At 42.8% G+C, this 25,850-nt stretch overlaps 1 protein-coding gene across 5 annotated transcripts in view; it reads left to right on the top strand.

The window, feature by feature from the left end:
- The window catches only part of FAM13B (family with sequence similarity 13 member B), a 161,815-nt gene extending 136,474 nt beyond the window's left edge, over positions 1-25,341 (top strand). For all 5 annotated transcript variants that reach the window (XM_075601594.1, XM_075601595.1, XM_075601591.1 and 2 more), the window contains 4 exons: positions 8,520-8,603; positions 9,757-9,929; positions 10,072-10,173; positions 23,025-25,341. In XM_075601594.1, coding sequence (XP_075457709.1) covers positions 8,520-8,603; positions 9,757-9,929; positions 10,072-10,173; positions 23,025-23,148 — 483 coding nt within the window. In that variant the 3' untranslated portion in view covers positions 23,149-25,341. The remainder of the gene's footprint in view (positions 1-8,519; positions 8,604-9,756; positions 9,930-10,071; positions 10,174-23,024) is intronic.
- The last annotated feature ends 509 nt before the right edge of the window (positions 25,342-25,850 follow it).

The following is a 25,850-nucleotide window of genomic DNA, read 5'->3' as shown; positions in this document are numbered from 1 at the left end:
CATCCCATGCTGTCTGCACACGAGGTGCTGTTTGGGGCTTTATTAAGCATGTTCACCCCACAAGTTCAGGACACTATATTTCCTGAGATCAGTCGAATGGTTTTGTTAGCAATAGTCTGATGATGAATATTTACAAATATTTTCTATCAGGAGGTGCACAATGTAAAAAATAGTTTAGAGCTACTGCTATAGAAGAAATTAAGTGCTCTTAGCTATGTCCAAAAGGCATCACGCAATGGTGTATTTGTGAAATATTACCACTTTGTTACTGAATGTGCCCTTGATGCAATGTCTGCCTGTGTACTGCTTGGGTTGAAATGAAGTTTAGAGTTCAGTCAAGGCATTCTATACCACATCTCTAGGCCATTCCAGGTTGTATGATGTTATCTTCTGCAAACAAATGTATACTCAAAACCAGCAAACAGCATATGTTCTGGCTATGTTGTTTGTAGTAGCTGAAATTATGTCAACAAAAATTATTATCTTCACCAAAATATGTAAACGACAGAAGTATTTAATGATTGATATATAACGGAGATTCTAAACTATGGCATTTGCTTATTAAAAATCAACTTTTAAACAAATCTTATTAATAATAACGTGCTTAGAAATATAGTCCCATACAAAAATTGACTAAAGATGAGGTACCGGCATACCCCGCTTTAAGGACACATACTTTAAGTACACTCGCGAGTAAGGACATATTGCCCAATAGGCAAACGGCAGCTCACGCATGCGTCTGCCAGCACGTCCTGAACAGCAATACCGGCTCCCTACCTGTACCGAAGCTGTGCGCAAGCGAGGAGACTACAGAGCCTGTTACAAATGCGTTATTTACATCAGTTATGCACGTATATGACTATTACAGTACAGTACATGCATCGATAAGTGGAAAAGGGGTAGTGCTTCACTTTAAGTAAATTTTCACTTTACTTACATGCTCTGGACCCATTGCATATGTTAATACTGGGTATGTGAAGGAATAGGAGCCAGCGTTCCTATGCAATGCTCACAGGGAACAGCCATGCAATACAAACAATGAATTGCTTCCAAATCATACAGCACAATGTAGTTATATCCTTGCCACTAGTAACCCTTAAAGCCACTCTTTGTGGACTCCCACTAACCTCTGTATAAGGTATATTTTGTATGGGTGTCACAGGCCATGGGTAAAGTGCAAATAGGAAAAAGGAAACTCACAAGTCTCTTGAGATCCAGGTGCTGTAGGGCGTGCTCCTACCGGGTTGGTATACAATGCAGAAGTTTCTTGGGTGACTCTGAGTTTGTCTGTTGCTGTTTTTTCTGTGCTAATAAACGTTTTGTACCCAGTTTACTTGCAATTTTGGTCCCATAATTTTTCAAAGGCAGCTGCTCCGCCACCCAAGAAACTTCTGCATTAATACTGGGTATGCCTGTACTTTATCTTAATCACTCTGTTAGTAAACATGCTCAGTGAGGTGTCCACACACTCGCGCTTCTCAAGCTCGCTGGGTGCTTCTTCCAGGTGACGGTGACCTGTCAATTACTCACGGTTAATAATAATAGCATGTTCTTGTACAGCGCTGCTAGTTTTACGTAGCGCTTTACAGAGACATTTTGCAGACACAGGTCCCTGACCCGTGGAGCTTACAATCTATGTTTTTGGTGCCTGAGGCACAGGGAGATAAAGTTACTTGCCCAAGGTCACTGAGCCACTCCTTCTCCAACTTATATACCACTTAGAATACCGGAACTAATGAAAAAATAACAATCAATTAATTATTCACATACCAATGTAATGTGAGAGAAAAAATAAAGCAGCCTATTAACGTTTTTTTTTTTTAAATACCTTTGGTATACACAATACTAATCATAAGAATATCTAGCTGAAAGACTTCCACAAATCTGTTTTATATCGTCAGCCGTATGGAGGTGTCCATTTTTTCTGCATCGTATCGTCACACTCCTATGGAGGTGTCCATTTTTTCTGCATCTACACATTACCTATAAATGAGGAATCTCATTGGTACCCCGCCTAGAGTATAGTTGGGATATAAATCGCTCCAAAAGACTTTTAGGATTTGAGAGAGGGTGATAGCTTATCACCCCAAGTTCTGAGGGAGTCATCAGGACCTATAAAATCTTAAGAGATTTAGGTAGTCGCTCATCTCAGACTTGATCAAAACGTATTGTATCAAAATTGCAAAGTGTTAAATTCAAACATCCACTGGTACGAAGTACACTAAAGTACATATACAATTATAGCAATTTATCTCTGATCCTGCCTGACATACAAGGGTTTCCTGTACCTCAACATAGGGAATATATATTATTCAACTACACACGACGTTCACACTGATAACGAGCATTCAAATCAGTGTGTAGAATTTCTCTTTTTATTAAAGATACTTAAGTAAAAGTTAAGTTTTAAATACTTTACCCATCACTTCATTAGATCTGAGTTCAGTCTACAAGGAGCTATTTTTTTTGTCTTTTGCAAATGTTGTACATAGACTCTCTATGCCCCTTTTTGCACCTTACTGTATCACCACCTTACCAGAGCACTAATCTGGCAGTAGCGAGAGCTCCCTTCCCTTCGTGTATAATATACCAAAATACCAACAAGGTTCACTTGTCACATCAGCCTGACCTCCCTCATGAAACGCTGGATAGTTCACAGGCTGCAATGTGGGCTGGCATTCATGGGCTGTACCAGAAATCAACAATCCTAGTACTGAAATGTGTGGTTCTTTTAACCGTTCCACAGTGGTATTATCCATGAGCAGTGTAACTATCCATCTCACTACTCTAATTTTTGACATTGCCTAGAGCCACATTATTTTTATTATGGTGACCAAACATAGTGTGCAAGAGGAAATTGTGATGTGATTTTAAAATAATATCCTGCCCCCATAATAGGTATTTAATATGCTGTATTGTTCAGCAGGATGCTAGTGCAATCTTTTCACAACTGCCAAATTGCAAATATTTTCTTAATTCATTAATGAGCTCGAGATGTATATTCCAAATAATCAAGTGATTACAACGAAAAAGAAATGATATCTTTTGTCATTGATGACAACATCTACAGTATAGTGTTTATTCACACTCTTGAGGAATGAAAATTATTAACACAGTAGCTTGTGATTCACATTCCTGCAAGATAAAACTATAATAACTTAATGAGACTTCCTTTTTTTAAATTATTGAATGAAGTAGAAATAGCCGTGTTAGTCCAGGTGCATTAGTGAAGAGTAGATGAGTACTTCACTATAAGGTGATACCTTTTTATTTGGACTAACAAAATAAGAGAGCACCCCCTGAATGATGGAGTACAGCAAGAAGAAGATGAACACCTATTTCACACCACCAACAGAATACAACGGTAAACTACACAGCTACAGTAGAGGCAACGTTTATTCGAACATTTGCCGTAAACTAGCCGGGTTACATTCTGGGTATGTGCTGGGTATGTTCTGGGCTAGTTTGAGGCACGTTTAAGGCATTTCTGCATTGACTAACGACCCATAGGATTAACACAGCAGGGATCCCTGGCAGTCCCATTCAGTTTGAATGGGACTGCCAGGGACCCCTGCTGTTAATCTGATAGGCCATTAATCAATGCAGAAATGCTGGGGCTAGTTTAAGGAAAGTTTAAGGCATGTACCCAGCATGTACCTGGGTGTTTCCTGGGTATTTTGGGGAATTGCCACTGGTTTTTGTTCGAATAAGAGTTGCCTCTACTGTACATGGAAAGCTTCAAATTGCACCGCAGTGAAAAATTATGTACAAACATTTCAGATGTAGTTACCTCCCTAACTCGGCCTGTTTTTGCATGTGTTGGAGGGAAGATGAACATACACAGCCAGGTTATAACATATCACCATATATGCTCTGACGCCAAAGACAGAAACATCTCACAACTCTGACTGAATCATTCAGACAGAAGGGATATAGCTAAAATCTAGAGCCACAACAATCATAACTGCATTTAAAGCCCCAAGAGAACACCTGCTCCACTACAAGAAGAAAAAAGCAACCACTAGTGGCTGCATACAACCCTGCTCTAGAGGGAATGTGGAAAATAATCACCCACATGCTGACAGAGGATGAAACATCTTCCCCAAACCTCCCATTCTTGCATTTCAACAACCACCAAACTTTAGACCGAAGGCATTACATTTTTATTTATTTATAAAATGTTTTACCCGGAAGTAACACATTGAGAGTTAGCTCTTGTTTTCGTGTATGTCCTGAGCACAGCGTTATTATGACAATACATGGTTACATTAATTAAACAGGGTTATGCATTATATTTAAAGACATTGCTTAAAATGTTAGAAATAATATATGTTGTAGGCGTATTTAACCGTTACAGACCAATTAAAATGTGAGACAGCTTTATTTTTTAAAGAAATTAGGCTGGTTGCGGCTTTTAGAGTCTCATGTAGATTGTTCCAAACATGAGGTGCTCGGTAAGAGGAGGAGCAGACGGATCCTTTGTTGAACATTGGGACCGTGAACAGTCTTTTAGAGTCAGATCTCAGGTTATAAGTGCTGCATGTGGTATGGGGGCGGAGCTTGTTCAGATAGATGAGTAACTTGTGCCCAGAAAGTATTTGAAGGCAAGACAGGAAAAAATAAACTTTACGGCTAGTTTCAAGTGTATGTATGTCTTTAAGTGATGGCCAAGCTAGTTCTTTAAGCATTTCGCAGTGATGCGTGTTGTAGTTACATTGGAGGACAAAGTGGCATATTGAGTTGTAGAGGGTGTCTAGTTTGCCACTGTAAGTTTGGGGTACTGTACGATATACTATGTCCTCATAGTCTGTATATGGCATTAACATCTGCTGTGCAATGCACTTTCTGACCAGCTGGCTTAGGGAGGATTTGTTCCTATGACGTACACCTATTTTGGCATAGGTTTTGGATGTCAGGTTATTAAAGTGCAACCCAAATGTTAAATGGGAGTCAAACCATATGCCCAGATATTTAAAACTAGTGTCAGGCTAGAATGGTATTAGAGTTGGTTCTGATCTGTAGCTCTGTCATTGGTAGAAAATGGCTTTAGAAATTTAGCCTGGGTCACAAATACCATTTTCACAGTCTTGCCAGTGTTTACAAACAGTTTCTTTTGGGAAATCCTGTTTTCAAGTCTTGAAAAATCAGGTTGAAGTGTCCATGGTCAGAGAGGCTAGTGTGCTGTGTGCATATAAGATTGTGTCATTCGCATACATGTGAATTGAAGCTCCCTTACAAGCTGCAGGTAGATCATTGATGGACTGAAAAGAGTGGGTGATATCCAAGTGGTTGGAATTAAAGCCCGAGATAGACACAAATACCCGATAGGTATGCGTGAAACCAGTTTAAAGCATTTTCCCCTATTCCAGAGCACTGAAGTTTGTTTAGAAAGATAACATGAGCAACAGTATCAAAGCCTTTGCAAAATCTAGGAATTTTGTACCAGTAGGTTGTCCCTGTTCCATTCCACACTGGATCTTATTGCAAACTTTTAGAAGAGTAGTAGTGATGTACCGGTTACCCAGAAATTACCCGGTACCCGGCCATATTTAATCTACCCAGAAATAACCCAGGGCGCTGTAACCCGGTGCCGGGTATTTCCATCCTGCTCTGCTCCCTCAGTCCTCCTCAATCACCCCCCTTCCTCCAGGGCGGCGGGAGGAGAGGACAGAGAACGGCAGGAGCAGGGCAGCAGAAGAGGAGGACAGCAGCCGGCGGTAGAGGAGGAGGATGGCAGCCTGCCGAGAAGGACAGCAGCCGGCAGAAGAGGAAGAGGAGGAAGACATCAGCCGGCAGAGGACGACAGTGGGCAGTGGTTGGAGAGAAGGATGACAGCCTGCAGAGAAGGACAACAGCCGACGCCGGAGGGGGAGGAGGAGAACGTCAGCAGGCAGCTGACAACAGGCGGTGGAGGGAGTGAAGGACAGCAGCCTGCAGAGGACAGCAGCCGGCGGTGGAGGGAGAGAAGGATGGCAGTCAGTGGCAGCAGGAGAAGAGGACCATATGAGCAGAGCAGGAGCAGCACAGGATGATGGCTGGAGAGGAGCGCGCTATAGAAGTGGCAGACACCAGAAGTCAGTGAACACTTCCGGGTCGGACCGCTGGGGTGCGCTCCTCCCCGGCCGTCCTCCTGTGCCGCTCCTGCTCAGCTCACATGGTCCTTGAAGGAAGACCTAATTTCCTCGCCTATGCTTCAGAACTGAGAGGAGCCTTTCCTCTGCCAAGAAAACTGAAGCCTTGTGACTGGATACACAATCTGCACCATTTTGCAGCAGACTTCCCCGGAGAAGCTTTCACGCCCTGCCACTGTTATCTTCGATTTTTGATGAACCTTATCAGGCCTGGGAGACGAACAAAATGAAACGTAACGCACGCCAGGTTTCAAATCCTTTGTCTCAATTTATTACTCATAGGGTAATGATTTTTATACAGAAAGAAAAAAGATATTAGTTAGAGGCGTAACATAGGCGTATCATAGGCGTGACATAGGCGTATACTAGGTGTGTCTTGGGCGTAGCTTTAATTAGAGGCGTGATTTAGGGGCAGGACATATTAGTGGCGTGACTTTTGAGACGTGTCCCTTTTCAATACAAGCAATGTTCTGAATACATAGCTTATTCATTGTCTGTTATCAAAAGAGACCTTGAGTCTTAGCAACTTTATTTCATTATCTTGCTTCTTGCAGAGAACCAATCTATTATATTCTACTAAAACACCAGGAAATTGACATCACAAAAGTATCTAGTAATATCCTGACCAGGAAGAAAGGAAATGCAATTTAGCAGAGAAACTGAGTGCATTTATGAATTATATTTCAGCAAAAAGGCTGACTACAGAATCTTAACTAGTTATGACCATACAAAATGGAAGCTTAACATGAGTGCAGACTCTGGCCTGACATACTGGTCCTAACAGTCCTCTTCTTTAGCTGGGTACATTTCCTTTTTTACCAGGGTATCTGGGTTTTTTAGGACCCGGTACATCACTAGAGCATAGTTACCATGGAGTGTATTGGGCGAAAGCCAAATTGGACTTGGCCAAGTTCATTTGTCTTGGTATAGTAATCAATTAATTGGGAGTGGACATATTTTTACTTGACTTTAGATAGTATTGGGAGAAGAGAGATTGGCATGTAGTTTCAGACCATATTTTTGTCCCCACTTTTAAAGTTTGGGACAACTCTGGCAGTTTTCCAGGTCTTAGGGATATGGCCTGCAGACAATATAGAGTTGATTATGGAAGCAAGCGGTATAGAAATGGCTGAGGCACCAAGTCATAGGAAGTTTGATTACAATAGGTCAAGTCCACATTGGCTGCTTTGTTTTAATTGAGGTGCGCTTGTGTAATCTCTTCTTCAGATTCTGGGACAAATTGAAAATTGTGGGCAGTGTTAGGAGAGGGTGGGGCTGTAGGTTTTTTTCCCAGATTGGTCTTCATGTTTGTACTGTAGTTCAGGTTGTGCTTTGATAATAAGGAAGTAGCACACCCTACAAAGTATTCATTGAACGCGTTTGCAATGCCACTGGGATTTGCTAGAGTAATAACATCCTTTTTCATATTAGATGGTTGTTGATGGCTAGAAGGCTGGAATATATTGTTGATGACCTTCCAGAAGTTAGCTTGATTTGATTTATTCTGATGAAGATTATCAGAGTAATATTGAGCTTTTACGTGTCTTGTTTGCCTTGTACATGTATTCCGCAGGCATCTGTAGTTACTAAGATCCTTGGTAGTGCCAGTTACTTTGTAGCTTTTCCATAAGGCATCCCTAAAATGGTAAAGCCCAATATGGTTGGTTGTAGGTGGGCCCCCCTATTATCTTATTCTGTGTAGCTGAGCATGGGTATCACAGAGTTTTAAGAACTCTGTTTAGAAATAATCAAGCACAGAATCCGGGTCAAGTATCAAGTCGATCCTGTACTATGGGTAGTCACGTGACCCCGCGGCGTCATTTCACGGTTAGGGTGGATTGCTCCTTTAACTTTGTCCAAGTTTTCCCACACAACTTTTTTGGCCACTATTATTCTTCTACCTTTATTTATCATATCTAGTTTGGGACTTTTTTTTTTCTTGAAAAGCACCTTTGCATAAATTAAGAATAATTTTCATCCTCTTTTTGGAAGATCCCTTATTGCGTTTATATCCTTTATATTTGTGTGCAATATCTCTAAAATATTGTCTGCATGAGTATTTTACTTTCATATGAATTATCGGTGCTCATGATTCATGTTCAACAAAAAATTCTATTATTTTTTAATTTGCAATTACATTTTAGTAGTTGAAAGGGCAAGTCTGAATGCTGTGTATACCTTACGTTTTGTATTTTCTTTCATGTTTGCTTATTTATGTCTCATTCTTTGACAACTTATGTTTCATACTGCTTTTGATTACTTAATTCCCTTTTTTTCTGATTACATGTCACGGTTATCACTTTTTGTCAGTTATATAAGCGTGTGTACATAAAAAGTTAGATATGTATAATAAATCATTAACTGAAAGTGGTAATTTTGATTATGTAGGGATCGCCTTCAACTAAACGACATGGTCAGATATTGCAGCCAATCATTGAAGGAGAAACATCCCATTTCTTTGATGAAATTAAGGTAATTTTTATTTTTGCCACAAATGTTATAAAACATGCATTTTTAACATTCCCTTTTTGTAAGATTAACACACACATTCCCAGCTAGCTCAAACTCCTACACCCACCACATCATGAATATATATTTATGTCAAAAAGTGTGCTACTGAGCATGGCAAATGTATACAACAAAACACAGGGGTGCCCAATGCTACGTCCAATTGACAAAACATATATGATAATAAGTATAAAGTTAAATACTTCAATAATAATATTTTCTTGGTTATTTAGTTAGATCCTTTGGCCAAAGCATCATAAGCCTGCATATCACGCCAAGGTATAACCAAACTTTGCAGGTCCTAACACTACACTGTGAACCCTTCCTTTTACTTCTGTATGAGGGGAAAGAACCATAGTAGATCCTGTTCTTGCAGCAAAATGAAAAGACCTCCCAAGTTAAAAAAAAGTGAGGAGTGAGCTCTGGGAGGAGGTGCCACCTACCTCCATACAACTGTTGCCAGTCAGAAATTGATTAACACACACATTCCCAGCTAGCTCAAACTCCTACACCCACCACATCATGAATATATATTTATGTCAAAAAGTGTGCTACTGAGCATGGCAAATGTATACAACAAAACACAGGGGTGCCCAATGCTACGTCCAATTGACAAAACATATATGATAATAAGTATAAAGTTAAATACTTCAATAATAATATTTTCTTGGTTATTTAGTTAGATCCTTTGGCCAAAGCATCATAAGCCTGCATATCACGCCAAGGTATAACCAAACTTTGCAGGTCCTAACACTACACTGTGAACCCTTCCTTTTACTTCTGTATGAGGGGAAAGAACCATAGTAGATCCTGTTCTTGCAGCAAAATGAAAAGACCTCCCAAGTTAAAAAAAAGTGAGGAGTGAGCTCTGGGAGGAGGTGCCACCTACCTCCATACAACTGTTGCCAGTCAGAAATTGATTAACACACACATTCCCAGCTAGCTCAAACTCCTACACCCACCACATCAAGAAAATATTATTATTGAAGTATTTAACTTTATACTTATTACCATACAGTATATGTTTTGTCAATTGGATGTATCATTGGGCACCCCTGTCTTTTGTTGTATACCTTTTTGTAAGATGCAACCTTTTCTATTTCCTATGGTTTAATAGGAGGAAGAAGAAGAAAGTGACAACCTGTCTTCAGACGGCAATGACATGATAATTCCTGCTATAAAAATACAACCTCCACCAAGATCAGATGAAAGTGCTGAACCTGAAGTTCTAGGACCCCAAGAGAAAATAGCAATGGATATCAGGTTATCAAGCTCGAGGACAACGTCTATGTAAGTTGTGCTACGGTCATAAATCACCAAGCATGCACTAGCAATGCAAACTCACAATCTGTATGGCCGGGAGATCGTAGTAGATGAATCCACAGTATGCTTTTAAGAAAATCTAATACCTCTTCTCTTAAATGTATTTTAGGTCAGAACTACTTGAGCAACTTTGGAAAGCTAGAGCTGAAAAAAAGAAATTCCGAAAATCTTTGCGGGAATTTGAAAAAGATTTCTATCAACAGAATGGAAGGTTTGTTTAGTTGGGCGATATTTAAATATGTCACGTTATCTATTTTATTGCAACTCTATTGTCTGTATTATTGATTATTGGACCGCGCTGTGGAACATGTTGATTTATAAATACATGGTAATAATTAACATTGTGTTGTAAAGACAAATTGGGAGGTATGTATCATTCAGTTGGAGGGGGCACGTGCATCTATACATATTTAACCTACATAGATGTAAAGAGTGACTGGCCTTCTTAGTTCTTGACCTCATCACCTGAGCACCATACTCGGTTCTCTTCAAAAGTATCCAGATACACAGAACGGTTAATGGTCCAGACTCCAAGGTCATAGTGATAAACGTTCAGGGTCCACCATAATCATGATACAGTCCAAATTAATTCAGCACATTATTCAGGAAAACATTGTTGGCCCTCTGCAGTCAACAATTCAATTCAGTTCCAAGACCGACTGTAAATACTCCCTGTCAGAGTTGATATCTGTCACGGTTGTGCTCGCCACAAACCTGGGTCGGACCGCGAGGCTGAGGTGGGGTTGTAAAAGCACCGACCTTAGACCGCGCAGGCTGATCCGGATTGCGCAGTTCGTAGTCATACGTAGCAGGATCAGAATAGGAGAAGACAGCATCGTCGTTGTACAAGCCAGGGTCAGGACAGGAGACGTCAGAATAAACATTGTCCAAGCAGGAATTCGGCAACAGGGAGTCAGGAAAGCCCCGCTTCAGCTTTGGAGCGCGGGGGTGGCCTCTGCGCGTGCGGCGACCATGGCCCATGGTACTGGTCTCAGGAGGTGGAAGACAGACCAGATTACACACCGCCTAGCTGCACGGGTAAACCAGTGCTACAGCGCAAGAGTCCTGAGCGGGCTAGGGAATCCTCTGTTGCAGCGCAGGAACCAGGACACGGCCTCTCTAGATTAGGGAAAGAGTAGGCCCCGGGAACCAGGAAGCTGTAGATACACAGGGAAACCTCCGCTTCAGTGCAGGAATCCAGGAGGCTGAAGGACGCAGGGGCGAAACCTCCGCTTCAGTGCAGGAATCCAGGAGGCTGAAGGATGCAGGGACGAAACCTCTGCTTCAGCACAGGAGAACAGGAAGCTGAAGGACGCAGGACGGAACCTCCGCTTCAGCACAGGAGAACAAGCGGGAGCTTGAAGGAAGCTGAAGGACGCAGGGCGGAACCTCCGCTTCAGCACAGGAGAACAAGCGGGAGCTTGAAGGAAGCTGAAGGACGCAGGGCGGAACCTCCGCTTCAGCACAGGAGAACAAGCGGGAGCTTGAAGGAAGCTGAAGGACGCAGGGCGGAACCTCCGCTTCAGCACAGGAGAACAAGCGGGAGCTTGTGGCAGAACAGGTAGTGACATCTGGTAAGGACTATGCTCGGCAGGGAGCATTGTGGGAACATAGTACTTAAAGGCCAGCGGACCAATCCCCGGCGGGGGGTGTGAAGGTCCTGCTCCAATAAGTGAATACAAGGCTGGATTGCAGTGATAGATTGCACAGCTGCAGTAGATACCAGAGGGAGTGTGTGGCAGTATAGCTTTGGTGAGTGAATCCAGGCTGCAGTAATATCAGGTGAAGAGTTCCAGAACTGCACCGGTCTGCAAGGTAAGGCAACCAGTAAACCGCGGAGCGGATTCCTTACAGTACCCCCCCCTTCACGCGAGACCTCCGGGCGAACATGAGCACTCATAGAGTTGGAGGACCGGGAATTGTTGCTGAACCGTCTAGGATTGGGAGTAGAGTCGTGGTCTTGAGACTCGTGGTTAGTCCTTAGTATACCCCCACCCCCCGGTGAGAACTGCAGCCAAACAGGACCATCCATGGGTCTCGGGGACATTGAGTTGTTCCTAAAGTTCTTTAGGTGGAAAGAGAATCCGTAAACGAGCAGTTCTTTGGTGAGTACAGTTCTAGGATATGAGAGTGATGGAAGAAACATCCTTGGTACATGGCTCGCCCCGCAAAATGTCTTGGAAATCCAGGGCTGTGAAGAAGCAGAGAGTTCCAGAGCAGAAACGGCAGAAGAGCCCCAACTGGAAGCCCAGTCTTTAATAAAGGAACCGGAATCTAGGATAGGCGGCCCTGATAGTTGAACGAATACGCCAGGAGGAACCTCGGAACAGAAAAAGTCTTGGCTGACCACTGCATGTTGGAATTTGTGAGGGATTTTCCCTCTAGAAGTCTCCCAGGTAATGATTAGTGAGGGTATAGGCTGGGTGGAAGCATCTCCCGGTATTGGTATGGCAGGTGACAAGGCAAGCAGTAAACCAGGCATAGAGACCGAAATCTTGGGATAGGTACAGAGTATTTCCAACTGAGAGGAAATAACAGGGACAACCGAAAATTCCGAGGGAAAAAAACATGGTTTAGCAGGAGCAGGGAAGCAAACAACAGTAGGGCTCTCCAATACTGGGAAATCCTCAGTGGGAGATAGTATTGTCAGGGAATCAGGAACAGTCCTTGAAATTTTCATATCGGTAGCTTGAGAAAAAGGCAGAACCCGGGTAGTGGCGGGAGGGAAACTAACATCAGAAGCTGAAGTCTGTACCTCAGTGACAGGGACCTGAGAGCCAGCAAGCAGTAAGTATGAACTATGAAAAGTCTTAATGACCGGCACCTTAGGAGTACAAGGAGTCTTTTCCGAAACTGCAAGGACCCTAACCACAGGGGTACCTAATCTGACAAAAACATGAATACTGTAGGTGTGTTTTCTAGTGCAGAATTTCTGATCACAGGACTCCTAACCGATAGTGAGGGTGTCTGGGTTTGATTAGAGAAAAAATCAGATGTATTGATAAGTGACTTAGAAACAATTACTGAGGTTCTAGATTTGCTGGACCTGTGAGAAAAAATACCCTTTAAGACAGGAGCTTTTATTTCTTCCCGGAGTAACCCCATGTTTGCTGGGGCATATTTAGACACAGTACTGAGGGACTGGGTTTCAGCAAAGGCAGGACAGCTAAATAGCTCAGATTTAAACCCCAGGACTTGTAATATAGGCATGGTGACCTCAGACAGTACTAAGGGAGTGACCACAGATATGCTGATCCCTGGAGAATTAGCCTGGACAGAGAAATCAGGGGGACCACCAGCCAGGATAATCATTGTAGGAAGAGCTTCAGAATCAGAAGGAGAATCATTACCTCTCAGAGTCTCCAAACCAGTAAAACACAATTCAGCGAAAAGGGAAACAATGTGCAGGCTTTTTACTAATCTATATGAAAAAGCGTCACTTTTGGGAGAAAACCGTGCGTCAGCAAACATTCCTGGGAACACAATATGAACCCCAGGAGGGACATACAGACTATTGTATGCTTTTAACCCTAAGCTTAAAGAGGAGGAGAACTCAGACAGTACACGGGGGTTAATCATAACTGTACTGGTCTCTGAAGTAGGTATCTGGTAAGGAATGTCTGGGAAACCAGAAATTACTGCAGATTCCATAATGTGGGAACTACGCGCTGAAGCAGGGATCACCGCTCTCTGGGCGACAGGCTGGTTCAGTGAAATACCCGGGAGAAGGAACTCTGCGACCAAGCTTAGGGAAAAACCTGACTCCTGAATACATTTATCAGGAACCAGAACTTTAGCCGAAGTCTCCGGAGGCGAAACTGCGGAAACTTGAGCTGAAGCAGGGGATTTATAGCAAAGAATATCTAAGGACTCCGTACGGTTATGGGAATCCCTCAATGCAACCTCTGCTGTCTGACTTGTGGACTCATTCTCTGAGGCTAAAACGAAGGCATTAACTTGGAGGCAGCAAGAATTTACAGGGGTTAATGCAGACAGTGCCTGAGAGTAGAACATAGGTAATCTTCTCTCTGTATTAGGAGAGACAAAGAATCTCTCCTCTGGAGCTAGGGGCGTGACCATGGCTGACAGAGTACAGGGATTTACCAAAGGAAACTCAGAGAGCTGCCCCACAGGGGTTAATACAGAAATGACCCTGGGAACAGAACTTAGGGATTCTTTCTCTGAAGGGGAAAGCGCACAGGACTGCCTAGCAGAGATTAAAGCTGGAAAACCCTCAAGACCTGGAGTGACAGATTCGGAGTTAGAAATAGGGGAACTAAGGGACTTATTCTCTGATAGTAGAACCTTAGTGTTGATTAGTGAAACATATGTATTCTCCAGGGGAACCTCACAGGACTGATCGGCAGGGGTTAAAGCTGGAAAACCCTCAAGACCTAGAGAAAGGGCTTCTGAGCTAGAAATAGGAGAACTAAGGAACTTATTCTCTGATACTAGAACCTTAGTGTTGGGTAGAGAAACATATGTATCCTCCAGGGGGACCTCACAGGACTGATCGGCAGGGGTTAACGTAGACATATCATTGGTGTCAGGGAACCCGGCCATACAATCAGGGCAAGGATCCGTGGTAGACCAGGGATACAGCCAAGCGGCAGCGAAGCTGGCGAGGGGAGGATCCTGTTCCTTTATGCAAATGTCCAATGTCATGGAAAGGATATGGAGTGTTTTTTGGGCATGAGCCAACATGAGGAGAGGGTCCTCTTGTGCTATATAAATGTCTAAGGACAAGGCCAGGGAAGAGAGTTCCTTTTGGGCGTCGTCCAGTTCCAAAGGGTACACATTCTCCCAGGTTAAAGGGTAACCAGGAAAGCAAATACAAGCGGCCAGCGATTGTTTTAAGTCCAAGAGGCGGTAAACCTTCATCATGAGATCATTACGGCATTTATTTTGCAAAGGGGTTAAACCTACAAACACAATCAGATCTTCAATCAGGGGTATTATCTCACATAGAAACTGGTATTCAAACTGGGACTGGTTTACAGGCCGGGACAGGCTTTCAGACAGAAACTTACCAACCCTCACCACAGGGCGGTCCGAGTTTGTGGGGCCGAGCATACTGTCACGGTTGTGCTCGCCACAAACCTGGGTCGGACCGCGAGGCTGAGGTGGGGTTGTAAAAGCACCGACCTTAGACCGCGCAGGCTGATCCGGATTGCGCAGTTCGTAGTCATACGTATCAGGATAGGAGAAGACAGCATCGTCGTTGTACAAGCCAGGGTCAGGACAGGAGACATCAGAATAAACATTGTCCAAGCAGGCGTTCGGCAACAGGGAGTCAGGAAAGCCCCGCTTCAGCTAAGGAGCACGGGGGTGGCCTCTGCGCATGCGGCGACCATGGCCCATGGTACTGGTCTCAGGAGGTGGAAGACAGACCAGATTACACACCGCCTAGCTGCACGGGTAAACCAGTGCTACAGCGCAAGAGTCCTGAGCGGGCTAGGGAATCCTCTGTTGCAGCGCAGGAACCAGGACACGGCCTCTCTAGATTAGGGAAAGAGTAGGCCCCAGGAACCAGGAAGCTGTAGATACACAGGGAAACCTCCGCTTCAGTGCAGGAATCCAGGAGGCTGAAGGACGCAGGGGCGAAACCTCCGCTTCAGTGCAGGAACCCAGGAGGCTGAAGGACGCAGGGACGAAACCTCTGCTTCAGCACAGGAGAACAGGAAGCTGAAGGACGCAGGACGGAACCTCCGCTTCAGCACAGGAGAACAAGCGGGAGCTTGAAGGAAGCTGAAGGACGCAGGGCGGAACCTCCGCTTCAGCACAGGAGAACAAGCGGGAGCTTGAAGGAAGCTGAAGGACGCAGGGCGGAACCTCCGCTTCAGCACAGGAGAACAAGCGGGAGCTTGAAGGAAGCTGAAGGACGCAGGGCGGAACCTCCACTTCAGCACAGGAGAACAAGCGGGAGCTTGTGGCAGAACAGGTAGTGACATCCGGTAAGGACTATGCTCGGCAGGGAGCATTGTGGGAACATAGTACTTAAAAGCCAGCGGACCAATCCCCGGCGGGGGGTGTGAAGGTCCTGCTCCAATAAGTGAATACAAGGCTGGATTGCAGTGATAGATTGCACAGCTGCAGTAGATACCAGAGGGAGTGTGTGGCAGTATAGCTTTGGTGAGTGAATCCAGGCTGCAGTAATATCAGGTGAAGAGTTCCAGAACTGCACCGGTCTGCAAGGTAAGGCAACCAGTAAACCGCGGAGCGGATTCCTTACAGTACCCCCCCCTTCACGCGAGACCTCCGGGCGAACATGAGCACTCATAGAGTTGGAGGACCGGGAATTGTTGCTGAACCGTCTAGGATTGGGAGTAGAGTCGTGGTCTTGAGACTCGTGGTTAGTCCTTAGTATACCCCCACCCCCCGGTGAGAACTGCAGCCAAACAGGACCATCCATGGGTCTCGGGGACATTGAGTTGTTCCTAAAGTTCTTTAGGTGGAAAGAGAATCCGTAAACGAGCAGTTCTTTGGTGAGTACAGTTCTAGGATATGAGAGTGATGGAAGAAACATCCTTGGTACATGGCTCGCCCCGCAAAATGTCTTGGAAATCCAGGGCTGTGAAGAAGCAGAGAGTTCCAGAGCAGAAACGGCAGAAGAGCCCCAACTGGAAGCCCAGTCTTTAATAAAGGAACCGGAATCTAGGATAGGCGGCCCTGATAGTTGAACGAATACGCCAGGAGGAACCTCGGAACAGAAAAAGTCTTGGCTGACCACTGCATGTTGGAATTTGTGAGGGATTTTCCCTCTAGAAGTCTCCCAGGTAATGATTAGTGAGGGTATAGGCTGGGTGGAAGCATCTCCCGGTATTGGTATGGCAGGTGACAAGGCAAGCAGTAAACCAGGCATAGAGACCGAAATCTTGGGATAGGTACAGAGTATTTCCAACTGAGAGGAAATAACAGGGACAACCGAAAATTCCGAGGGAAAAAAACATGGTTTAGCAGGAGCAGGGAAGCAAACAACAGTAGGGCTCTCCAATACTGGGAAATCCTCAGTGGGAGATAGTATTGTCAGGGAATCAGGAACAGTCCTTGAAATTTTCATATCGGTAGCTTGAGAAAAAGGCAGAACCCGGGTAGTGGCGGGAGGGAAACTAACATCAGAAGCTGAAGTCTGTACCTCAGTGACAGGGACCTGAGAGCCAGCAAGCAGTAAGTATGAACTATGAAAAGTCTTAATGACCGGCACCTTAGGAGTACAAGGAGTCTTTTCCGAAACTGCAAGGACCCTAACCACAGGGGTACCTAATCTGACAAAAACATGAATACTGTAGGTGTGTTTTCTAGTGCAGAATTTCTGATCACAGGACTCCTAACCGATAGTGAGGGTGTCTGGGTTTGATTAGAGAAAAAATCAGATGTATTGATAAGTGACTTAGAAACAATTACTGAGGTTCTAGATTTGCTGGACCTGTGAGAAAAAATACCCTTTAAGACAGGAGCTTTTATTTCTTCCCGGAGTAACCCCATGTTTGCTGGGGCATATTTAGACACAGTACTGAGGGACTGGGTTTCAGCAAAGGCAGGACAGCTAAATAGCTCAGATTTAAACCCCAGGACTTGTAATATAGGCATGGTGACCTCAGACAGTACTAAGGGAGTGACCACAGATATGCTGATCCCTGGAGAATTAGCCTGGACAGAGAAATCAGGGGGACCACCAGCCAGGATAATCATTGTAGGAAGAGCTTCAGAATCAGAAGGAGAATCATTACCTCTCAGAGTCTCCAAACCAGTAAAACACAATTCAGCGAAAAGGGAAACAATGTGCAGGCTTTTTACTAATCTATATGAAAAAGCGTCACTTTTGGGAGAAAACCGTGCGTCAGCAAACATTCCTGGGAACACAATATGAACCCCAGGAGGGACATACAGACTATTGTATGCTTTTAACCCTAAGCTTAAAGAGGAGGAGAACTCAGACAGTACACGGGGGTTAATCATAACTGTACTGGTCTCTGAAGTAGGTATCTGGTAAGGAATGTCTGGGAAACCAGAAATTACTGCAGATTCCATAATGTGGGAACTACGCGCTGAAGCAGGGATCACCGCTCTCTGGGCGACAGGCTGGTTCAGTGAAATACCCGGGAGAAGGAACTCTGCGACCAAGCTTAGGGAAAAACCTGACTCCTGAATACATTTATCAGGAACCAGAACTTTAGCCGAAGTCTCCGGAGGCGAAACTGCGGAAACTTGAGCTGAAGCAGGGGATTTATAGCAAAGAATATCTAAGGACTCCGTACGGTTATGGGAATCCCTCAATGCAACCTCTGCTGTCTGACTTGTGGACTCATTCTCTGAGGCTAAAACGAAGGCATTAACTTGGAGGCAGCAAGAATTTACAGGGGTTAATGCAGACAGTGCCTGAGAGTAGAACATAGGTAATCTTCTCTCTGTATTAGGAGAGACAAAGAATCTCTCCTCTGGAGCTAGGGGCGTGACCATGGCTGACAGAGTACAGGGATTTACCAAAGGAAACTCAGAGAGCTGCCCCACAGGGGTTAATACAGAAATGACCCTGGGAACAGAACTTAGGGATTCTTTCTCTGAAGGGGAAAGCGCACAGGACTGCCTAGCAGAGATTAAAGCTGGAAAACCCTCAAGACCTGGAGTGACAGATTCGGAGTTAGAAATAGGGGAACTAAGGGACTTATTCTCTGATAGTAGAACCTTAGTGTTGATTAGTGAAACATATGTATTCTCCAGGGGAACCTCACAGGACTGATCGGCAGGGGTTAAAGCTGGAAAACCCTCAAGACCTAGAGAAAGGGCTTCTGAGCTAGAAATAGGAGAACTAAGGAACTTATTCTCTGATACTAGAACCTTAGTGTTGGGTAGAGAAACATATGTATCCTCCAGGGGGACCTCACAGGACTGATCGGCAGGGGTTAACGTAGACATATCATTGGTGTCAGGGAACCCGGCCATACAATCAGGGCAAGGATCCGTGGTAGACCAGGGATACAGCCAAGCGGCAGCGAAGCTGGCGAGGGGAGGATCCTGTTCCTTTATGCAAATGTCCAATGTCATGGAAAGGATATGGAGTGTTTTTTGGGCATGAGCCAACATGAGGAGAGGGTCCTCTTGTGCTATATAAATGTCTAAGGACAAGGCCAGGGAAGAGAGTTCCTTTTGGGCGTCGTCCAGTTCCAAAGGGTACACATTCTCCCAGGTTAAAGGGTAACCAGGAAAGCAAATACAAGCGGCCAGCGATTGTTTTAAGTCCAAGAGGCGGTAAACCTTCATCATGAGATCATTACGGCATTTATTTTGCAAAGGGGTTAAACCTACAAACACAATCAGATCTTCAATCAGGGGTATTATCTCACATAGAAACTGGTATTCAAACTGGGACTGGTTTACAGGCCGGGACAGGCTTTCAGACAGAAACTTACCAACCCTCACCACAGGGCGGTCCGAGTTTGTGGGGCCGAGCATACTGTCACGGTTGTGCTCGCCACAAACCTGGGTCGGACCGCGAGGCTGAGGTGGGGTTGTAAAAGCACCGACCTTAGACCGCGCAGGCTGATCCGGATTGCGCAGTTCGTAGTCATACGTATCAGGATAGGAGAAGACAGCATCGTCGTTGTACAAGCCAGGGTCAGGACAGGAGACATCAGAATAAACATTGTCCAAGCAGGCGTTCGGCAACAGGGAGTCAGGAAAGCCCCGCTTCAGCTAAGGAGCACGGGGGTGGCCTCTGCGCATGCGGCGACCATGGCCCATGGTACTGGTCTCAGGAGGTGGAAGACAGACCAGATTACACACCGCCTAGCTGCACGGGTAAACCAGTGCTACAGCGCAAGAGTCCTGAGCGGGCTAGGGAATCCTCTGTTGCAGCGCAGGAACCAGGACACGGCCTCTCTAGATTAGGGAAAGAGTAGGCCCCAGGAACCAGGAAGCTGTAGATACACAGGGAAACCTCCGCTTCAGTGCAGGAATCCAGGAGGCTGAAGGACGCAGGGGCGAAACCTCCGCTTCAGTGCAGGAACCCAGGAGGCTGAAGGACGCAGGGACGAAACCTCTGCTTCAGCACAGGAGAACAGGAAGCTGAAGGACGCAGGACGGAACCTCCGCTTCAGCACAGGAGAACAAGCGGGAGCTTGAAGGAAGCTGAAGGACGCAGGGCGGAACCTCCGCTTCAGCACAGGAGAACAAGCGGGAGCTTGAAGGAAGCTGAAGGACGCAGGGCGGAACCTCCGCTTCAGCACAGGAGAACAAGCGGGAGCTTGAAGGAAGCTGAAGGACGCAGGGCGGAACCTCCACTTCAGCACAGGAGAACAAGCGGGAGCTTGTGGCAGAACAGGTAGTGACATCCGGTAAGGACTATGCTCGGCAGGGAGCATTGTGGGAACATAGTACTTAAAAGCCAGCGGACCAATCCCCGGCGGGGGGTGTGAAGGTCCTGCTCCAATAAGTGAATACAAGGCTGGATTGCAGTGATAGATTGCACAGCTGCAGTAGATACCAGAGGGAGTGTGTGGCAGTATAGCTTTGGTGAGTGAATCCAGGCTGCAGTAATATCAGGTGAAGAGTTCCTGAACTGCACCGGTCTGCAAGGTAAGGCAACCAGTAAACCGCGGAGCGGATTCCTTACAATATCTCCACGAGATCGACGCGTTCTCCATATAAGAAATGCAGGTGTGGACCATGTTTTACTTTATATTTTACCTGTGCTCATATTTAAGATCTTTTTTATATATATGTTGGGGCCTATGTATTCAAAGCAGTCTCAAAGTTTGATCCATATACATTTATCAACACACGTTTTTATGGGAATTTTGTTAATTTACTGTAGTTGTGACCCCCTATTAAAATTTCTCTAGGGAATCTATATTCTAGATATATAGACAACATCAAGAGCCTAAAACTGTCTAATTTTTTTAATTGCGCTTGAAAATGGGCAACTTTATCCTGGTTCATGAATCTACACAAGAAGTGTATCTTGATTTAGTAGCATGCTTGACATGTTTTGGCCAGAAGATTTAACTAAATGATATATATCTATAGAGATGCAGCAACAAGTATCCGAACACTTGCCTTTGAAAATCTGGGGCAATCTCCCAGTAATGCTGCAACATTTCTGTGACATTTCTGCAAATTCAGTTTGAATGGGACTGCCAGGGACCCCTGCTGTGTTAATCCAATGGGCCATTAGTCTGTTTGTAGAAATGTCACAGAAATGTTGCAGCATTACTGGGGTATTGTCCTGGAGCTTGATAACCTTGGGGTCCTAGAACTTCAGGTTCAGCACTTTCATCTGATCTTGGTGGAGGTTGTATTTTTATAGCAGGAATTATCATGTCATTGCCGTCTGAAGACAGGTTGTCACTTTCTTCTTCTTCCTCCTATTAAACCATAGGAAATAGAAAAGGTTGCATCTTACAAAAAGGTATACAACAAAAGACAGGGGTGCCCAATGATACATAAATATAAAAACAACATTACCATTCTCTCGTCCGGTAAAGAAAGACTGCACTCGGTTCAGTAATCATGAAAAACTGTATTGGGCATCTGAATACAAAAGATAAATCACCCAATCCGACGTTTCGGTCCTGGAATAGGACCTTTCTCAAGGGGGTGCACCACTTTCCATCATAGATCGTTGTAGATGTTTGATGGTTTGTCTGGCCCCAAAACAGCGTCTACAGACTTTGTATATCTGATATTTGCAGTATCTGACTCACTGTAATAGAGTGTGTCAGAGATGGTAGAGGAAATGCCTGCAACATCGGCAAATTAATCTATAGCCCAAAGTCTAATGCACAACAGTAAAAAGATGTATGTTTGTAATGTATAAAGGCTCTATGTAGATATATAGCAAATGGAAATATAACTGTATGCTCATATATATATATATAGCCGCACACTCCGGATAAGGATCTCTCAGCAGAGAAGTGTGTGATGTATGGTAAAGTGGGATAATAATAGAGGGGTAAGATCACTAGGTGATCAAAATACCAGCACGACACGGGGGTAATGCAAAAAAGGATTTCATGATCCAGCAGGTGAACATATCACAACGTTTCGATTTGCCTAATGGAAATTTAAATCCTTTTTTGTTGCATTTTCCCCAGTTTCGTGCTGGTACTTCGATCACTTAGTGATCGTGTGTGTGTGTGTGTGTGTGTGTGTGTCTGTGTGTCTGTGTGTCTGTGTGTCTGTGTGTCTGTGTGTCTGTGTGTCTGTGTGTCTGTGTGTGTCTGTGTGTGTGTGTATAAATGAGTATTAGGTGATACCTTTTTTATTTGGACTAACAATTTGTCATGGGACAAGCATGTGGAAATGGAGTCCTTGAATATTAAATGTAATGGTTTGGCTATTACTGAATTTAACTCCTTGAGAACTCTTGGATGTATACCATTGGGGGCAGGTGCCTTATTTACTTAAAATTTTTCAAGCCGCTTATGAACTTCTTCCTCAGTTACCCAATTGTTAATTAATATGGAGGTTGTGGCTTCCACCTGCAGCACTACTATTGAAATTGTTTCTTCTCTGGTAAACCGAGAGGCAAATAATTTGTTTAATACCTCTGCTTTTTCCTTATCACCAATAATCTACCTGCGCATCTCACACTGAAAGGGTCCTATATTTTCTTTTCTGATTTTTTTGTTTTGTTATTAAGATACTTAAAGTACTTTTTAGGGTTGATCTTACTTTCTATTGCAATCCTTTTTTCATGGTCCATTTTTGCTCATTTGATTGCCCTTTTTGTTACATTCCTTATAAACCACAACAGTTTGCTATGTTTGAAAATACAAAATGTTTTTAAAATGTTTGAAAATATAAAATAGCTCCTGTGGAGGTGTATCAGATATGTGTATGCTAATGGTTGGCATGGAATTTGCTCCCTACTGTGCTTGATAGAACTTCCAGCAATTCTGGATTTATAAAGGTTCCTAGTTATTATTTTTTTATTACTATTGTTTTCAGGCTAGCATAGAACATTCTCCCCACACTAAAACACATACTTTAAGACAAGATGATGAATTAGCTGTGTAATACTTCCAAAAAATCCTTATTGTTTCTTGTTTTTTATTTTTGTAGGAATGTACAAAAAGAAGACCGTGTACCAATGTTTGAAGAATACAGAGAGTATAAGAAAATTAAGGCCAAACTTCGGCTTTTGGAAGTTCTAATCAGCAAACAAGATTCTTCAAAATCAATGTAAATTACATTGAAAACCAGACCATTCACTGAAACTACCGGAGTACCTAGTTGGTACTTAGCTTCTTTTTCTGTCTTGCAGGCTTCTTTTTCTGTCTTGCAATATTGAAAGATTCAAGTTTATGCACGCTGCTGTTGTGCCACTGAAGAATATGATTGATGGGTAAATAGACTTTGTATGCAGGACATTCAAATTTGCAGTAATTTCCACTCAACCATACCTAATTCATAGGGGGTTTTTTTGTTTTTGTTTTTTTTTACTGTAGGTGTATTTTGTTTTCAAAAAGAAAATATATATATAATCATAAAAGATAAAAACTTTTGGAATTCCAAAATATGTTGTTTTCAGTGTATTAACATTTTTGAAGAAATCCAAACTACACTGAAAGTACTCACAATTCCATTTTATAAGGAAATGAGAGCAGTTAAATATAAACACCTCAACTGGAACACCAAAACCAAGCAGAAATGCCTGTGAAAATGAAAGGCCATTGTGCAGCAGTATTCTGTTTAATAGCCGCTATCCCAAATAACATACTTTTCACAAGAAAGAAAGAGAATTCCAGGCATTTTGCTACACTGAGGTCATGTTGCCTGATTTTAAAACATGGACAAGTCATAACAGTACTTGGAATAGTACTTTGTTAACTGAATAGTTATATCACTCGCTGCCTACAGGACTTTTGTAACTGTTATTCTCAGTTCATATCTAAAAACTATTATGCTTTTGACAAAAGATGTACAGCCTAAAATGGCACCACCCACTACCATTTGTGAATGTGCACAGTTCCTTTCTGTGATAGCTACAGTATGTCATGGTTCACAAGATAACAAATGAGAAATATACTGTAGTGGACAGTACAGTACACATAAATCTGATGGTGCTTTGTTTCAGTTTAGAATAGATGTGTGCGTCAAAATCAAACTGTGCTTCTTAAGAAATTAGTCTGTCAAGAGGGCTAAAATTCAGCATTCTAGAGCTCCTAATAAAATATTGACTGTAACTTTCTTACAGATACATGTTGGCTCTATTCAACTTAGTCACAGGAGTGGGAAAAAAGACTTGAGCGCATTCAGTGTGTTTATTGTTAAGGTTTTCAGTTTTACATAATTCAGCCACCAAACCCAAAATATATGTTTTGGTTATTAGTATAATTTTTGATGACCATTTTGACTTGTGTTCTTTTTGAATCGATGTTTAGCGCTTTGGGCACATGTAAATCAGCTACACACTGAAAGGCAACATCATGCCAGGTACTTAAGAACCCTAAGGGATATCTATGTATTGATTTTGCAAATGTAACTTTGTTGATACGTTGATAAAGCCAAAAAGCACCAAGTCCAAATGAAATGAGTCCATGTCTTACAGTACATGCTTCCCCCAACTGCATGCTGTTCTTACAAGTCATTGAATCCACTCTAATCCATTGGGCATCCAAAATAAAACTTTATGCAGTTTTTCCAAATCATAAATTAAGAGTTCTTACTATGTAATTTATATCATGTGCTTAAATGTAATTTACACTTAAAAATGTGTGTTTTGAATTTGTCTTGAATGTTGTTAACTTGTTTTTTTCTGTGGTTTTAGGCATGCAATATTTGCATTCAGAAGAAAGCACTTAATGTTGATGCTTCCTTGTGAATTTCAGTTTTATACAACAGAATTTTTATTGCAAGAGTTCAATTTTGAGATTGAAAACAAATCTTGAATTTTTTTGTTTTGACTCCATTTGTGAAATGCTCAATTCGCTTAGATTTTTCATACTATCAACACAACTGTACCCAATCATAGTTGATATTTGTTTGTTAAATGTCTGTTTTATATACAAAATGCAGAATGTCAATATATGCATTATTTAATTAATATATTCCTCGTTATAATGCATCTATGTTTCCAATATTTTCTAAGTGTGTGATCAAACTGGTCAAAATTTAGAATTAACACCATGCATGTTATTTATTATGAAAAATGTTTTGCTATTTTCCCTATATTAGACAAGCATGGCAACAGTTGTGATACTGGTGTGATTTGTGCTATAATTGTTGATAAATACCTGAATGGTAAAATTACAGTAGGTGTTTTGTCTAATATATTTCTTTCATCTAGGTTTAGGCTGTGTGAGTGTGTGTTTGTATATATATATATATATATACAGTATATATATATATATATATATATGTGTGTGTGTGTGTGTGTGTGTGTATATATATATATATATATATATACATATATATATATATATATATATATATATATATATATATATCATACAGAACACCTAGAATATGTGTGTATAAGAACACGTATGTATGTATGTGTATATATATATATATACATTTATATATAGCAATGTCTAGCATTTTCACTGTATTAACTTTTGTAATAAAAGCATCTTAACTGTTCTTATTTTTTTCCTTATTACAGTTACAGTACATTTCATATTCTTTAGACAGCTAACTTGATATTACTAGCCAGCTGACAGTCTTTACTCCTTTTTGACAAACTGTGATAATCCTTACAACAAAAGTGCCTGTATTTGTGGGCATTCGTGTATCGTATGGAATAATATTTGTCCTATATTTCACACAATATATATTAATGCTTCTAATGGGCAGATCCACAGAGTTCCGTTAAATCAGGGCAAATAACGTGACATTACCTAAATAGGTAACAGATGTTGGTATCCCTGAGTTTAACGGAAAGCT

This window comes from Ascaphus truei, chromosome 5 (assembly GCF_040206685.1).
Source record: "Ascaphus truei isolate aAscTru1 chromosome 5, aAscTru1.hap1, whole genome shotgun sequence".
NCBI lineage: Eukaryota > Metazoa > Chordata > Amphibia > Anura > Ascaphidae > Ascaphus > Ascaphus truei.
The sequence above is the reverse complement of the archived record's forward strand: the minus strand, read 5'-3'. Positions and strand labels throughout refer to the sequence as shown.